At 38.9% G+C, this 18,427-nt stretch overlaps 2 protein-coding genes across 4 annotated transcripts; both read left to right on the forward strand.

Moving 5' to 3' along the window:
* The first annotated feature begins 1,512 nt into the window (after window positions 1-1,512).
* On the forward strand, window positions 1,513-14,583 carry bmal2 (basic helix-loop-helix ARNT like 2). 3 transcript variants are annotated; one of them, XM_056386843.1, is made up of 17 exons: window positions 1,513-1,777; window positions 4,895-5,024; window positions 5,131-5,184; window positions 5,361-5,402; window positions 5,583-5,740; window positions 6,280-6,359; window positions 6,898-6,990; window positions 7,690-7,807; window positions 7,900-8,049; window positions 8,246-8,489; window positions 8,753-8,859; window positions 9,198-9,348; window positions 9,453-9,520; window positions 9,685-9,796; window positions 9,925-10,015; window positions 10,946-11,045; window positions 11,172-14,583. In XM_056386843.1, exons 1-17 carry the CDS (start codon window positions 1,717-1,719, stop codon window positions 11,327-11,329), a joined length of 1,917 nt encoding a protein of 638 aa, XP_056242818.1. In that variant the 5' UTR covers window positions 1,513-1,716; the 3' UTR covers window positions 11,330-14,583. The 3 variants fall into 3 exon arrangements, with proteins under 3 accessions (XP_056242818.1, XP_056242819.1, XP_056242817.1); XM_056386842.1 differs by having other exon boundaries at window positions 1,515-1,777; window positions 9,682-9,796; XM_056386844.1 differs by lacking the exon at window positions 6,898-6,990 and having other exon boundaries at window positions 1,514-1,777; window positions 9,682-9,796.
* A 271-nt stretch (window positions 14,584-14,854) lies between these two features.
* si:ch211-245j22.3 (uncharacterized protein LOC563798 homolog) lies at window positions 14,855-17,670 on the forward strand. The gene is made up of 5 exons (XM_056386846.1): window positions 14,855-15,028; window positions 15,622-15,754; window positions 15,927-16,076; window positions 16,198-16,303; window positions 17,199-17,670. The coding sequence occupies exons 1-5, from the start codon at window positions 14,958-14,960 to the stop codon at window positions 17,333-17,335; spliced, it is 597 nt and encodes a 198-aa protein (XP_056242821.1). The 5' UTR covers window positions 14,855-14,957; the 3' UTR covers window positions 17,336-17,670.
* Window positions 17,671-18,427: the final 757 nt, after the last annotated feature.

Consider the following 18,427-nt stretch of genomic DNA (forward strand, 5'->3'; position numbering starts at 1 on the left):
GGCATAAAATGAACATAAAACATTGTTAAAAGCATTGATCTAAAATGAAAACATTAAAAACATTAATGTACAATGAGATAAAATAATGAATAAAAAATAAATCATTAAATAGGAAGACATTTAAAAGAAGTACTGAGTGGTGCATAAATGTTGAGCAAAGAGAACAAAGCTAGTTAAAGGCTAAAGTGAAGAAATAAGTTTTGAGCTTTCTTTTAAAAATACTTAGTGAGCTGGCCTCTCTGATATCTATGGGTAGTGTGTTCCACAGCTTTGGGCTGTAACTGACAAAGGCTGCATCCCCAATTTTCCTATAGCTGTTGCTGGGAACCCTCAATAAAGCAGCAGTAGATGACCTCAATACCTAATCCGTAATTTAGCAATGTAGCTTGGTTCTTGCCCATTAAGGCCTTTGTATATAAGGAGGAGGACCTTGAAATCAATTCGAAATGTGACAGAAAGCCAGTGCAGAGCAGCTGGACTAATGTGCTCTCTTCTCTTGGTTCTGGTTAATAGCCGAGCTGCAGAGTTTTGAATGAGCTGAAGTCTCTCAGTGTTTTTTTTTTCAGGGGAGCCCAGTGAGAAGTGCATTATAGTAATGAAATCGGCTTGAAAAAAAAGATTGAAGCTTAGATCTGAATCCAAGATAACGCCAAGATTTGTAACCTCAGATTTAATCCACGGAGTCAGTTTCCCCAGGTTATTGAACAACATTTCTCTTTTTGTTTTGGGGCTGACTAGGAGGATTTCTGTTTTGTCCTCATTTAACTTTAAGAAGTTATTGCTCATCAATTTATCTATTGCTAGAAGACAGGTAGTAATGGAGTTTATAGCTGCAGCATCATTTGGTTCAGCAATGATGTACAGTGTACATCATCCACGTAACTATGGAAAAATACATTGTGCTCTCTGATGCTGTCACAAAGTGGTAGCATGTACAGTGAGAATAATAGTGGGCCAAGGCAGCTCCATTGAGCAACACCACAGCAGATATCTTGTTTTCTCAGGCACACGATCTGCAAGACTAACGGAAGCACTGCTGGCCTCAGCTGAACAACTTCAGCAGACTCCATAACCAGAGTCTCCTCTTAGAGCTTCAGTAACATTACTATGCACTGTATGGAGCTCTCCCTGGGAAGTTCAATGTAGTTTTTATAGCCTAGTGGCTCTTGAAGACCAACTCAAGCGCTCTTACCTCCCATACCTTTAATTTCCATTTATGGATTTTTCTTTTCGTTCATTTTCTTTTCATTTTTTACGTTTGACCATAAAGGATTTCTTGATTTAGATGGATTTCATCTTCCAGATAATATCAAATCCTGCAGAATCAACCCCTTTTAAGTTGTTTGACCTGATAGGAATATAGGTTTTATCAGCCATTTAGACAGAGGGGATATTTTCCGACAGACCTGAAGGGAGCACAGGAGCGGTGAAGCTGCAGCGGTGACTCCGGTGAACCGGCAGGAGGAGATTGCGTCCTGCCTTCCGTGTTACCCCCACTTCTCCACACTGTCCCACTCTGTGTGCACACTGCTGTCGTTGAGCTTCTTTCTGCGCCGTCTCCCTCTGGTTTTCTTCATCTGAGAAGAAACAGTATAACATATTGCTTGCGGCTGTCTCACATCCTCTCCTGTAAACACAGCAATATCTCGTAGTAGTTGACTGCCTCATCCATGCATTGGAGTCCTGGGCCCCAGCGCACCGGCCCCGGCTCCAGCCATGTCGGCCAGGAATGCATCGGCTGGTGGCGGTGACAGAGCGGGAGGAGGCGAACCGGCAGGTAAATGAAACACCACAAAAGCTTCTCACTAGTTTAAATGTTCACACGGAGTGACCCAGTGTCTGTGCGAGGTTGAGATGTGCCACAAAAGAAAGAAGTGCAGCGGTGTATTTTCAGCTGTTTTTCGCCAATTGGTCGCAACTTTGCGCTTTTTCAAAACTAGGTCAGTAGATCAGTAGAGCAAACTCGCCATTTACGGCGTTTATGTAACCCTGCACGACATTGATTGTCATATCGCCAGCATGTTGTGCAGAAAATTGCTTTATTTAGGTTTGTCATGAGTGGTAACGTTATTAAATGTAAATTGTCTGTATTATGTGTAGCGTCTATTGGCTAATGTTAACCTCAGTGACTAAACCACACAAATGTTAGCTTAGCAACGGTAGCATGGCCTGTTTACCGGGGCGACTGTCTCAAAACCGTCGATTCTGTCAGAGATGGTTTTACATACCATGGTAATTTCTCACTCTGGATATCGTTGATGGGTTTCATAGTCCATGGCTTGTGAAAGAACTGGTGTCACGTTGTGGAAAACAAGCTTTAATGTTAGCTGCTGTTTAGGCCTAACTAGCTGTACGGTCGTTCGACCCAGCGGCTGAACCAGCTCAACCGTTTGTTTAATGTTGGCTCGGACGAAGCAGGCATTATTGTAAGTTAGCTGTGCCAATTTCATTTTCCACCCTGGATGTCAAAAATATACTTAGGAGATCTTTCCCCCCAAAACCAATTAGTTTCAGACCGACTTCAATTCACCCAGCGAAATAGGCGCAAGACTTGTAATCAGGGTTTTGTATTCAACCGTAATTATGATAGACTACACAGGAAGACATATTTGTGATTTCAACATGTGTCTGTCCTTCCAGTCACATTGAGTCAAAAACATTTGAAGATCATTTATCGTACAGACATGAGGAAACATCAGACTCATCTACCACAGGGTTCAAACTTAACAAAACTATGGGCTTATGGTTTTCAAGAGATCTCTTTAAAATGTTTATGGTAAATGTATGTCAACCATTGCTATTTTAAGCATATTTTGGACAGAAGTATTAGGTTAATAATGAGATATATCAAGATATTGTTTTAAAAAGTCAACAGTGTGTTCCAATGATAATACAATGCCTTTTGTCACTTGTGTAGTCTCAGTGGTTTTGCACCATGAAATGTAGGTCAAACAACAAGATCGTTAATATTAGTTACTGCATGAATTCATAATATAAAAGATTTATTATGTTACAATAATAGACTCCTGAGATGTGCATGCAAAAGACTGGTTGTATTTTTTTATCTTCTGTGATTATCTATTAAAACTGGAATCAATTTGAACAAGTGACTGTGCTTAAAATGCTTTTAGATGAGTTATATAACACATTTTGGCAAATAACATACTTCCAATGTAGTTTTCATTACATTAGTGTTTCATATTTGTAGTAAGTATGGAGATGGCTTAGCTACTTGACAAAATGTCTCACTGTACTAATGGTTTCTGTCAAAGGTAAAGGCTCCATTAACACTGTCAAATCGCTGTTATCAAATTGTTTTTTCTGATAGCTTAAGATGTCCAGACGTCCAATGACTAAAGTCCAAGATCTAAAAAGTGCGTAATCCTGCTGACAAACAAACCAACCAATAAATAGACACGGGGGTAAATGTAACCTCCTTGGTGCAGATAGTTTACTGTGCGTGATAGTAGCATAAATGGAGTGGATTTGCTGGGCAGATGCCACTTGTGTGTATGATTAACTTCATGAATGTGAAGTAAGGTGGCACAGGGGAGATCATGCCCCAGTCTGTGTCTCTAGTCCTGTGGCTGTTGTTGTTGTTGTTAAGAATATAACTTTTAAACCTGAAATTAATTAGACACCCATCATTCTTGTGGTGCTATTATTCTGTGATAATGTGAGTAGGATGTACTCATGTGCTCATTCAGAATTGAGTGAATGAGCAAGTTAATGAACACATGTAAGGGAGTTGGCAGAGAGATGTTTGTTTGGTGTAATGTCCAGTAATCTAGCTCCCTTCTCTGTAGCCCTGTAATCCAACAAAATGTTACAGGGGTAGTAGGATTAAAAATCAGGTTGTTACTGATCTTTCGAACAGCTGTTTGGGTTACAGGGTCTGTGGAGCAGAGTTAAAAATAGATGTCATGGATATCTAACAAGAGATATAACAAGGAGATTTGAAAGCACTCATACACACAATATACACTTTTGATATTTTCACACATTCCCAGACAAAATGTGAAAACATCTCTGTCCTAGATCTTGGATGTCATGTCAGCACTCATACTCGTACTATTCTCTGTGATATATCGCAGTAATATCAATACACTGTTACACTGTTGGTTTGACAAAACAAGCAATTTGAACATGTCACCTTGGGTCAAGGGAAATTGTGATGAGAATATTTCATTCTTTTGAAATCAATACAGTAGTTGATAATGAAAATGTATTTTTTTTGCTTGTTGTTTAATTGAATGTGGAATTAACATATGCCGAAATGTATTAGACCTTAAATCCCTGAAATAACGATGCTGTGCTGGCATAGCCTCTGTGCAGAGACACTTGCAACTCATGCACAGAAGCAGAGATTCCCTCAAGCCAAACTAAAGCAGCTACACCAGAACAACCAGTTATGAGGCTGATCATGGGTTTGAGTAAAGTTATGGGGGAGGTTGTGATTGGCATTTTTACTTTTAGCTGCTGCTATTTCCCACACTTAAGGCTGATGGATTTGTTGGGCACCTTCACCATTTCGGATTTCCACAGCCTGAAAAGGAGTGCTCTGTTGCCTGTTTACTAACACTATTCTACACAGTCTATTATGAGGACTGATATGAGACTGACAGGAGTGGTATGACAGATACAGTCCGTGAGTTAATGCCCCATTAAGGCTATTTATGATCTCCTAATAAGAACATTGTGATCATGTTTTGGCAAACCCATGGCATGAGAATTCAATTGATTCTTTCACTTACTTCTGAGAAAGTGAAATCTGACAGACTTGTAGTCTGAAATGCAGTAGTGCGTGGGAACATATATGATATGTTTGCAAACTGAAATCAGGTCTCAACCCCTTATGACCACCTGCAGCTGATTTATGTTTTGTGTGTTTCAGAGGATGTGCTGGTTGATGAAAACCAAAGCAGCTCTCTCTCTCTGTCCAGCCTGATGACCCCATCCTCAGCTGCTGGCATGTCCTTAAGTATGGAGATGCCCCGGAAGCGCAAGGGCAGCATAGACAACCAGTGAGTATGAATGTGATTTATTGAATTTGGCTTTAAAGAAATCTCATAAATCCACTGACCCAAATTGTTTTATTGTGTTATTGACAGTCATTATCTTTCTTCCTAGGGATACAAAATCTGCTTCCATCCCTGATGCAGATATGGAAGACGACCAAAACAGGTACTGTGTGTAGAGCTGGAACAATTAGTTGAGTAATTGATTAGTTGATCGACTGAAAATTAATCGGCAACTATGTTTGTTAATCGATAATTGCTTCAGTTGATTTTGTGCTATTGTGCATTTGCATATTGTTGCTTGGAATGTATACTTCTCAAATAGGTTTTTCTTTGCTACAGGTCAGATGGAGAGGACCAACATGTCAAAATGAAATGCATCAGGTAGCTCGTTTGACACCATCATATTTATAAAACATTTCTAGGTTCCCGTGATGTTATCGCCGGTCTTAACATATGCAAGTTTAGAATATGCCACATTTCACAATGTTCAATGTTCTATAAATTCAAAACAGGAAACACCTTTGAACGCTTGAAATGATTTCTTATTTCGTGTCTCCTCAGGGAGCCACACAGCCAAATTGAGAAGAGGAGACGGGACAAAATGAACAACCTCATAGACAAACTATCAGCCATGATTCCGACTTGTAACCCCATGTCTCGAAAGCTGGACAAGCTCACTGTGCTCAGAATGGCTGTGCAGCACCTCAAATCTCTCAAAGGTACCAAGTCAATCGATGGCCAGCAGTGTTAAAAAATATTTTAGCCTGACATTGTCATCACTGATGCATTCCATTAATAAACATGATTCAAGTTTCTGAGAACTTAGGTTTTCTTTTTGTAGTTTTAGCCATCAGTTTATCAGCTATAAAACATTATACTCTCCATATAATAATAACTATAGCAATTGCTGAGATTTGGAAACAAGAAAACTGCTACAAAGTCCATCTGGCAAGAAATGAACAGTCAGACAATCTCACAGGTTGTAAACAAGCCAACAGTTTAGGCATTATCTAGGCCACTTTATTTGGAGGTGAAACTGAAAGTGAGCACACATAAAATTTGGTAGTGATGGTTTTTAGCGATGCTCCTATTTCAACAGTAAATTTACCTTATTATTACAGATAAGATTGATGGCTTAAAACTCTGAAAATAAGATCTAGGTTTTAATAAAAAAAAAAAAAAAAAGAATGATCCTTTTACTCCATTTAATAATTGTAATGTATTAATCTGACATTGAACTGGCTGTCTATATTTTCAGGTTCAGCAAGTTCATTTTCTGAAGCTAATTATAAGCCGTCATTCCTTCCTAATGAGGAGCTGAAACACCTTGTCCTCAAGGTAAATATACCTTTGACTATGGGAGCTGATATGTGCACACTGTCTGAGAACAGTCACTGTAATGGAATACTTTTTTATTTTTAAGATAATTATTTCAGGCATCTGCTAGGTCATCTTAATGCAAAGATAAGCTTGTAAGCTGTCATGCTGTCACATGAGGACATCTTAAACATTTCATTCAAAAGCTACTGATCAGGTTACAAACCTCTGCTGGTGGCAGTGTCCCAGCTTTGCTGTAAGCTCCATTCATCAGAAACATACAAAACATACAACACCCAAATTATCTTTTTTTGGCTTTGTGTTTTTCTACTGTTAGTATGTACAATGTTATCTTCATAATTCTTAACATGCATTGAATTTCAAGTAGTGTAGTATTATAATTGATTAAAATGCTTCTATTTCATTTGAAAAACTATTAAATACAATAAGATAGACATATAAAATAAAACTATTTACTCAGTGGCCTCTTACTTTTGTCTTGACCATGTCATCACATTGGCTCCCCCCCTATTCTCCCCCATGTTTCTTTGTTGTGCAGGCTGCAGATGGGTTCCTGTTTGTAGTGGGCTGTGATCGTGGGAAAATAGTTTTTGTCTCAGAGTCCGTCACGAAGATATTAAATTATAGTCGGGTAACACTTTTACATTTGTTACTGTATCTGCAGAATCTTTTTTTCATGAGAAAACCCCGGACACACCAGATGGGTTGCGTTGCCCTGCAGGGGTCTGTAGTGACACGTTTGGCCTCATGTGCACACATTTCATTACAGTACACTTTAGAAATACCAAATTGATTATAATATTTGCATTGTGTCGTTTAAGCACATAAATGTGCCTGTGTGAAGTCATGTTAGGATGAATGTCAAACCTAGTTGGTTCCCTTAGTTCGTGGTTCATTTTCAAAATGATATACAAGTGATCCTGATGGTTCACTCATGAAGATCTATTGGGCTTTTCCAAAAATTGTCAAATTACAATTGAAATGCTGGCTGGAAATGAATCCTCAGTCGACGCACGCGACTGCTCTGATGATGAAAATGAGGATGTTGGTGCATGTAAACTTCCAATCGGATATTTTTGACAACCGGAGTAAATGGACATACAAAGCTGTGAGAAATTGCCATCTTCCTCATTCTTACTAAAATCTGAACCTCTCCTCCACTTGGTATCTGGTGTGCTCCGGGGTCAACAGTCCACAATCAGTGTACTATGTTAAATTTGTTAATTGTAAGCAAGAATTGCTTTAGATGCAGAATGGTTTTGACATTTCTTTTTATCAGCATCGGAACCATGTTTAGGTCGGTTTGATGAGCTGTTTTTTCTTCCTACAGACGGAGCTGATCGGACAGAGCCTGTTTGATTACATACACCCCAAGGACATGGGAAAAGTGAAGGAGCAGCTGTCAGCTTCTGAATTATACCCTCGTGAACGACTAATAGATGCTAAAAGTAAAGCAGTTTGGTGTGTGTGGTGTGTGTGCGGTGTGTGTGCGCGCACTTGCGCGAGTGAGAGCATATTAACACTACTGTCATGTCCCCAGCCGGTCTGCAGGTCCAGGCTGACCTCCCAGTCGGTGCAGCTCGGCTGTGTTCAGGCGCACGGCGCTCTTTCTTCTGCCGCATGAAGTACAACAAAGTTTCTGTCAAAGTGGAGGAGAAGGAGTTCCAGGCCAGCACCTCCAAAAAGAAAGGTAGGGAGAGTACACGGAGGATTACACAGCAGGTCACTTTTGTACAGTCAGGGTTTTTCATTTGGTTTAATGTATAACAGCTGATATAAGTTTTATCAGGTACCCAGTTTTGATGTAAAGTAACCAACTTATATATGTGTGTTTTCTGTATATGTCATATTTGAGTTGTGATTTGTTTCTGCATGTGCGCCTACAGAGTCGCAGAAGTACTGCACAGTCCACTGTACAGGCTACATGCGCAGCTGGCCAACCAGTCAGTTGGGAGCAGACGGGGAGGGCGAGGCGGACAAGCAGGACAGCTCCCACTTCAGCTGCCTGGTGGCGGTGGGACGCATCCACTCTCACTCATCTCCCCAGGTTAACGGAGAAGTCCGAGTTAAACCAACAGAGTTCATCACACGCTATGCCATGGATGGCAAATTCACCTTTGTGGATCAAAGGTAGAATTGTATTTCAGTTGTGTTTGTATATTGTATTTGCTTGGTGCATGGCTTTGTTGACACATCGTAGAATCGTTGACATATAGATATCTCCATTGACATTTCTAACGTCTTTGACACTGATCAACAGAAACTGTGGATGTCAAAGTGAAACCAAAGCTTCACAAATCAAGTTCATGCCATATTTTAAATAATATAGTACATGTTTATATGTAATTCATACTAACATGATACACTTGTGTATTTATTCATTTCATCTGCAGAGCGACAACCATTCTTGGTTATCTTCCCCAAGAGTTGCTTGGGACATCATGCTATGAGTACTTCCATCAAGACGACTTACCGCATTTAGCAGATAGACATCGAAAAGGTAAATTGCATTTGTCTTTCATCTAATTATCTTGGATATCGTGTTAGGATTTTTCATTGTCTGCTAAAATGATTCTACAATTAGTGGAGGCCAGTTCAGATTAAATTCTAATTTACAATATAGCTGCTGTTGAAGTACTGGTAAATCATATAATAAATTTCACTCCATTTTGATCTATTGTTAAGTAGATGACTGTTGCAGAATCCGGATGGTTTCTTCATATTTTATATCTGCTGGTCCTGTGCTTGTTGCGTCCTCTGCCTTAAGCAGGTGATACTGATGCTCTGTTTTCCCTGTTTAGTCCTTTGATTCGTCTTCTCACTGTTTTTTCTCCGTAGTGCTGCGGAGTAAAGAGAAAATTGAGACAAACTGTTATAAGTTCAAAACAAAATATGGCTCTTTCGTCACTCTGCAAAGTCAGTGGTTTAGTTTTGTAAATCCCTGGACCAAAGAAGTAGAATACATAGTGTCAACTAATACAGTCATATCGTGAGTATATTCTTCAGTCTGGTTGTGCATTAAATTAATATCTTTGTAGCTGAGATAGATTTATACTAATGGATGCTTCATCTGTTCTCTCATCCAATGACAAGACATGATCACAGTCGAAACAGGTCGGGAAACAAGTCTGAACAGCTGAGCAATTCCAAGACTTCTGAAGGTTAGTTTAAATAGAATATGAAAATAATTAATGGAAATGTGTCATTGAGATCTTTAATGTACAATGATGCTCAAAGATACTGGTTGTGTAGTCATAACACACTGTGACATGTACATGTCTCCTGGTCTGTTCTGTCACGTTCAACTTTTTGTTTTTGTTAGAAGATGGCAAGAAGTCCCTTCCGATTATACCAGGCATCTCCAACACACCTGGAACTATGATTTATGCTGGAAGCATAGGGACCCAGATTGCCAATGAGCTCCTGGATTTCAACAGGTGTGGCCTCACAACAACAGAGCATGTCCAGTGATAGATAGTTATAGATAGTTGTAGAATTCTACAACTGCAACTAATGCTTATGAGATACTGTAGACAATAATTCATCTGTGTCTGTGCTGCTTTAGGATGAACTCATCACCTTCCAGTGGTAACGTCAGCCCGTTCAGTTTGCCACAGGATAAGTCTCCACAAACTCACAATCAAATGAGCAACAATGTAAGTTTCTATACATTCATATTTTTATTGTTGTGTCTGTCCCAGTCATTAATGAGGTGGCACAGCCCACAATTCAAACAAATTCCTTCCCATTCACAGAACTACATGAAACTTTGCAGACTAGTCCAGTCCAAAATGGCTCACTGTAATTTATGAAGCTGCTGTGCATATTAAGTTTTAAAAAATACTATATATGCATACAAGTGAGTAATTTCCACGAGAAGTAAGCCTACTGTAGAGTATACTCTTTACCTACTTCACATGAAGTTCATCACTCGTTTACAAAGTTGTTCAATCAACAACTTACTGCTTCAAGTTGAAATTACAATAAATACGCTTTTAATATTATGGGAACATAACATAACACAACTTCTTTTGTCCCAATATTTGGCCAAATGCAGTAAAAATACTTATGGCTTAATGAATGAATAAATGTGAATTTAATCTGTAAAAGATTTAGTTTTGCAGTAGATGAATGGGGAGTAAATATTTGATATTTATATTTGAACTGATCATCCAGTTAGGTGATGATTACAGCTGCCTTTTGTGATTATCTGTAATAAAATGTGTGTGTTGTTGTTTTTGTTTTGTCTTAACGAAACCATGCAGAAGATGTTGACAAAGAAATATGTTCCAAACTAGCATTTTGACTCTACAGGCTCAGTGTGGTTTTACATGTTTCTCTGCCTCCTTTGTTTAAACATCTCTGCGAAAAGATTTTTAGAGGTAGACCAACCATAATGTGAAGCAATCACAGCTGTATGTACTTGGAAATTATGGTGAAGTTCGTCCAAACATTGGAAGGCATAATTTAATGAGCATAGATTTGAGTCTTTCCTCTTTTTTTTTTTTTTTTTTTTTTTTCTTTCTTGACTAAACCCCTGTCATGTTGCTGCTGGGTCTATAATCTTCTTCTCTTTTGGTCTGTAGGTGCCAAATGGAGAGGCAACAGACATGGAGATGCCAGGAAAGTCCAGCTCAGAGGATGAGCCCCAGGGAGCTACATTCTCAGGAGGAGAAACACTCATGGGTACTCTTTCTCATCCTGTTGAATAGCTTATTTATAAACTGTATGTAGGATAATATTTAACTATCTCCTCTTTTAACTCTATCATCTTGGGTGTTTTTTCCCTTCTGTCACCTCATCTCACCTCAGGGGAGAATTCCCAGCTGGATTTGGACAGTGTGGTTGGACCAGGCCTTAGTAGTCTCAGCAACGATGAAGCAGCCATGGCAGTGATCATGAGCCTCCTGGAGACGGACACAAACTTGGGCGAGGCTGTGGACTTTGAAGAGATGCACTGGTCTTTATAGAATCTGGTCTTACAGTGTGACGCTGTGGCACAGTTGTTGGACCATCAGTTTTTTGGTGACAAGAACTTCTCGAATGCTTACTCCAAGAGCATTCTGTTTTTTAAAGACTTTTTTTAATTTATTAGTTACCTTTTTCCACATAAGCTGTGTAGTCTTCGGGTGGCTGCTCTAACAGGAGCGGGATCGATGACGATAAGGGACAACTGCTTTCCCTCTTCAAAAGGAGGATTTGCCTCTAAAGCCTTACAGCGGTCTGCCTGCCCTGAAACGCTGTTCCTCACTGCTTTCTTCACATCTACTGTCATCCTCTGTTTAACTGAAGAGGCTCTTACAAGGTTGAAGAACATATGAACACAAATGACAGTGGAAGGGCTTGCGTCGTGGCGGCTCGGGTTTCCTGCTTGTATTTCTCTCCTCACTGACATTTGAACAAAGGTTCGGAGTGACGAAGCAAAAAAAAAGAAAGAAATTGCACTGAATCGATTTCATGTTTTTAAAAAAAAAAAAAAAAAAGATGTAATTTGATTAGGTACTGTATGGTTAAAGGAAGACACCATGACAACCAGGCCCATCTCTGTGACCCCTCAGGATCCAAACCGTAGGTAGGCAGTGTACCACGGAAGACCACACTTCCATAACCTCTAACTTTGAGAGTCACTTTATAATGTGTCACTCAGAGATTTTCTCTTAACTTGTCAGTATCTGAACATTTTCCATTGAAACGGTCCAGTAACCTCCTCTCTTGTACACTGACTTGAACATACTGTATATGTGTACATTTGGTATGATTGCAAACACCATGTCTTCAGGCCATATCTGTCTTAAAGGGATAGTTTGCATAGGAAGAATATTTTAATTAATTTTTAGTATATATATCTACATTTGTATATACATAGTATATACATCTATGACTGCCCTGGATTTTATTTACACTAGTTCTACACATTTACCATTTCCTGGCAGAAAGTATCCACCCTCATAAATAAAGAGAGCGGTCAGTTTTGGTGATTGACCCTTCATGAACTCCTATAGATTTATGAGCACTACAGTACTACTTAATGCAAAGTGAAACAGCACTTTAGAGGTGCTGAAATGGAAGTTTGGTAGCAACGGCTGAACAGCAAACCCATTTCACATCTGTGACATTTTATTAATACATGTTTGAGGTTGAGTCTCATGTTAGAAGTGATAAACTCAGGGAGCGATGGAAGCAAATCCGCCCCATGTAAAACATACGATGACACAGTTCTTAGTACGTGTAGCAGTATTTGTCTGCCAGTTTAAGTTTTAAAAAATACTTTCCTACATACTGTATATTGGTATGTGGTGTAATGAGTCTGAACTTGTTCACATGTACATCTGATTTGTCACTCATTGTCTGCTTTATAATCTTGCAGGTAAGCCATAGCTTTAGCTGTTTTTTTTTTGTTTTCCATGTACCTTTATGCACTGACAGTCTTTCAAAAGACATGTTCATGTTTTATGTGCCTGTCAGAGGCACACAGCATTGTCATGCACCTGCATACATTTTTTTAAGGGATTATTCTATGCAGAGCTATCATTCCATAAATCCTAAACTTCAAGCTATGTCTCTCTCTCTCCATGTAATTGTCACTCCCGTATCATGCATGACTCAAAAAAAAAAAAAACTCCAAATGAAATAAGACTTTTGGTGAGAATAAGTCACAAGTTGTTTGGATCCTTTTTCCATTTACCTCATCTAGAGTTCTGTTTTGCCCCTCCTTTATAATTGCACATCTTAGATTTTACAACACTGATAGCCATTATGTGATGACTTCTATGGTAGTGTATGTGATGTATGTGTGGCAGTGACATGGCCTTATGGATTGATGAAAGGTAAAAATTTGAATGACTAAAATATATCCAGTTATACATCCCCTATTTCAAGTTATCAAGAACTGAAATATTTCTCAACATGTGAGTCTACAAATTATGAAGTAAAGAAAATTAAGAGATGAACGAGCCCTACAGACTGTTGTAAATGTTACATTTATCAAATTGCATTTCTTTTGCCGGAGTGTTGAACACTGAATGTGCAATGAAAGGCAGTCTTTTTTTTTTTTTTTTTTTCAAGACACTTAAAGAATATCAAGTACATAAACAACTCGGTCAAAAACATAGCAGTTGTATTACTGTCCACATAGTCAATATATGGAACTGTGTAACTTTTATGCCATGCAATTGTTCATATTGGTAACGTGGGCCACAATTTATAGTCATCTGTTAAGGATTTTCCAATAAGAACGCTAGTTTCGAGGATAGAAACGGTGGTTGTGAATCATGAAGAATACTGTCTTTTCTCTCTAATGCTTGAATTACGAGGAGCCGGTGGATGGAGCAGCTGAACTCACGAGGACCCTCCTGCCTGTGTCCGAAGTGCCTTTGGACATTTCTGCTAGGACACACAATAAACCTGTGTTGCTTTTGGAGATCGCCTCCCACCTGGCGCCTTTGCAGACTGAAAGCAGGGCTAAAATGTTATCTTTGGATTAACTTGATGCAACATGGCATACTGTGCACATCATGAATGAAGTGGAAGCTTGTTCACAGATGAAACAGGAGCTGTACATGTTGGCTTTGGCACTCACTACCTAACCAAACAGCCAGAACTATGGAGTCGTGCCATAGACACACGCTGGTCCTTTTTTAAAGGCAAAAAGTCAATTTTGTATTTTTTTTTTTTTCCCCCATTCCTCTTGTTCAATCATTGCACTATTGTAGCTGTAATTTGCCCAGAAAGCTTAAACATTGCTCTCACTTCAGCTTGTTTGGTAGTGACTGAGTGATAAACCTTGCAAAGAGGTAACATTTTTCTTCTGCTTCCATTCGGAATAAAACCGTACACTTTGTAAGATAGGGAACATTATGTTTTGATTTCATGCCCCTTTATATGTCTAGTTGCATGCTGTTCTTGTATCATTTATTGTTATTGTTTGTTTTTGAAATCTGTCGCGTCATTAGACTTGGGAAGTTAAGACGGACACAGCCAACTGTCGCTGCGCAGGAGGAAGGACCTTAACCTTTGGGCTTATATCGGGCAGTTGGGAGTTTGTTACTGCCTCCATTGTACCACTTCCTGCCACTTTATAAGTTCATTCTTGTTTGATTTGTGGGCCGCAGAGGAAGCACTTACTGTATTTGTTAATTGCATTATTGCTGCTACTTTCAACATGTCTGGGCTGTCTTCCCAGGTTGTCGTGTTGTTAATAAATATTAGTTTACTAAACCCTCAACAGGAACTCTGAGCATATTTTCAAATATCTGTTTTTGGATCAAATGGAAAATACTGGAAAAACATTTTGTGAACAGCCACACTGAATTCAAAACTTTTCATCAAACTCTTACCACTTTTCATTCTGCAGTTTTCTGTCCTTACAGAGGCACATTGAGAAGCAGTAGCCTTCTTTTTTGAGTAATTACATTTGCCTTCTCCTGCACCCTTACAACCTTCCTTATTGTTCCCCCCTCCAAGGAGATTAGCTTTGAGTAATTTGTCAAATGTGATAAAGTAGTGGTTGGTGCAATTAAGAAAGCCTGGCATAAGCTGGGATTTGTTGAGTATATAAAGTCAGCAGTGAATGCAGAGTTGTTGCTCCCTCTTAACAGAATGGGCCAAGCTGCTACCCTGCCTTGCAGGAGGGGAGAGTCTTATGTTACGGAGCTGTACGAATGGTTCAGGTAAGATTTTATTTACCTTTTGAAATTTCTACAGAGAAACTTAAGTAATTCTGTATGCTATCTGTATTGAAGTAGAAAAGGCCTGTTTGAGTAAATGTCAGGGGAGAGGGAGTGGAAACATGTTTTATTCTCATGTAGAATACCTTTATCTATATTCCAGACACATCTACAGAGAATCTCCTTGAGCTTTTTGATTATTAGATTTCTTTCTCATTTGACCTCTTTACTCCATTTCATTTTGCCATGTGAGCACTTCTATAACCTTTAGGAATCATGTCTTTATCCCTACTTTATTTCCAAGACTACACACTACTGATTAGCTTCATGTTGCCATGCTGTAGTAAATTGGTTCAAAATCATTTGGCCTAATTATCATAGCACTCACATTCCAAGGTATAAACAAGCTTTCAAACTCAGGTAATCTCCACAGGTCCGGGATGGGTTGACCTTAATTCTCTTAATTCTCAATTTAAAGGACACATTTCTCCTGCTACAAACCTGACTCTTTATCCAAACGGCCTCCGTGTTTTTATGTATATTTCAACTGAGACAGTTCTTTCATTTTTTCTCAAATATTTTCTTCTTCTTCATAGAAAGTTTATTAATGAATGTCCAAGTGGTCTGATCACTCTTCATGAGTTTCAAAGGCATTTCTGCAACGGAACAGTGGGCAGTGAGTCAGCTGAGTATGCAGAGCAGATATTCCGCACACTGGACACTAATGGAGTAAGAAAAGCACTGAATGACACTACACACACTATAGATGAGTCTGGAGGCAGGAATTTTCCTACAGCATTAACGGGAAAGTAGTAATAAACACCATAATATCTAAATAGAATAAACAATGATGAAAATATATATTTTTTAATACCATAAACAAAGTTTTTTTCCTCTTTAGGATGGGGTGGTTGATTTCAGGGAGTATGTCATGGCCATCAGCATGCTTATTGAAGGTTCGGCTGTGGAGAAGCTGCACTGGTCATTCAAGCTCTATGACAAAGACCGAGATGGTGCCATTACAAAGGAGGAAATGCTGGAGATCATGCAGGTGTGTGTGTGTGTGTGTGTGTGTGTGCGTGTCAGGTCGCACATTTCAAGCATATCATAAGATGATGCCACAGTTGCTGCATCTTTCAGTTGAACTGGTGTGTGTTTCCCTTTGTTCACAGGCGGTTTATAAGATGAGTGTAGCCGCTGCTTTGACCAAACCAAACCCACTCACAGCTGAAGAATGTACCAACAGGATATTTGTGAGATTAGATAAAGACAATAATGGTGAGGAAATGATTTTCCCTTTCTGCTTGAAATCATGGTGTAGTGTTATTTCAGCATGAAACAATGGGTGGCACAATCTTCCAATACAGGGCATTTAAGTGCGTCTTTTTCCCCTCAGTGAATCAACCTCATGTACTTAATGACTATTTTATAGGACTATCGGGATCCATGTGGCAAAAACATTCAATAAGGGGATTTTTTTTCCAATCTGCTGTGTTATTTTCAAGACTATGTGGAACCATAACGATTCAGATAAAGAAATAAAAAGGAACATCTGAATGAAAAATGATAGACAGGTTTTAAAAAAGTTATTATCATCTTAAATACTTTATTTCAACTCTGAAAACCTTCAAATGAGGTTTTGCTGTGATTCAAACCTGAAGAACATTTATTTTACCAGTTAGGACAAGTCTTTAAGATGATTATTCAGTCAGAGAGTCTGAGGGATGAAGCAAGCACATACCTAAAGCTGAGGTAATGCATCCAACCACAGTATGTGTAATGGGCACAAAATATTGCGGTGTATATTTCTTGTGCCGAGGTTTGACCGTCTACTCGATAGTTAGACACATGTCAGGGGTATGGTGAGGAGGACAGGTTTGGGCTTTTCCTAGTAACTGGGTTATATAATGGAGGATGCATTTGCTCTAAATGCTGAACATAAGCCTTTACGTAAAATTTAATTTTGAAAAAAGTAATTGAAAAGTATATTTATATATATTTGTACATTTTAATAACACAATGGTTAACAAGCATTAAAACATATTGAACTCCTGCTCACTGATAAGAAATCTTGCTGGCATTGATTTAGGAAGGAACAGAACCAGATGATATTAATAGAGTCTGTCCTCTGCTCTTTGTCTCTAATCACTGCCTGTCCTTGTTATGTCTGTAGCCATCATCAGTCTAGAGGAGTTCATAGAGGGAGCGCTGGATGATGATTGGATCAGAGAGATGCTGGAATGTGACCCCAGTACCGTGAAGGTGGAGAGGCCCCTGAGGAGGGACACCGCTTTGGGGACCCATGGTTGACCTGAAATGGAGTATTCTGTTCACTGGGTGCAAAGAAATTGTAGTCATTGCAGCAACAGTTTCCATTTGCTGCGACAAATTATATCAATGTCTGTTGAGTAACTGCAAGGTAGACACAGGAGAGTACTAGGAAATGCTTGCTTGTAATATTTATAAAGGAATCATTTCTGCCTTGTTTTATTTTGATTGATATGTTTTTTCTGCTGCAGTTTTGATCAATGCTTTGTTTGTTTATGATGTTTTCTTTATTTTCTCTGTATCTGAATGTGTCTCCTCATAGAATAAATCATGGCTGTCATAACACACTGACACTTTACTTGTCCTACTGTATTATATTATCCATCCTGCACTTATGGCCAGATTAATTTTCACAAGGTAATATACCTCAAGTTAATAAATACATTTTGAGCAAGCATGTTGTAATGGCATTTGCAGTGATGTTGCAAAACTGTGGCCCTAAGTTGCCCTTGATTACCAGGGACCTGTTCTATCTTCCCTGAATACCTGTGGTATTTGATTTATTCCTGCTGTCCAGGTCTGGATCTCATTGGTAGATGCTTAGGGTGATACACACCAGCAATGGAGAGTATCTATAAGTACAATTATGCAAGTACTGTACTTAACTACAATCTTGAGGTACTTGTACCTTACTTGAGTATTTCCATTTTATGCCACTCGGTACAATTAGCCTACTCCAATGCAGTTGGAAATATTGTAGTTTTTGGTCAACTTATTTATTGTATGTGAAAGATATGAGACAGTCACTTGATGCTTTCCAGATTATTTTTTTCAAGTATTTTTAATAACTTCTTGTTGTTAATATTTCTGTACTTTTACTTATACAAAACTTTAAATTCAGCACTTTTGCTTATATCGTACTATTTTTGTATAGTGGTGTTTGCTAGTTTGCGAGGATATTTCTTCCACCACTGACACCTAAACACCACTTGATGTCGCCTTTGCTTGTTTAAAACTGAAACGCAGGCACCTCCCAGACTTTGAGGAATATGCTGCTTTTAGTTTCGGCAAAAACATGGAAAGTTCCTTGCGTTATTGACTTAGATGCGGTGGGCCAGGAAGCGACTGTTTATT

This window comes from Seriola aureovittata, chromosome 10 (assembly GCF_021018895.1).
Source record: "Seriola aureovittata isolate HTS-2021-v1 ecotype China chromosome 10, ASM2101889v1, whole genome shotgun sequence".
Taxonomy (NCBI): Eukaryota; Metazoa; Chordata; class Actinopteri; order Carangiformes; family Carangidae; genus Seriola; species Seriola aureovittata.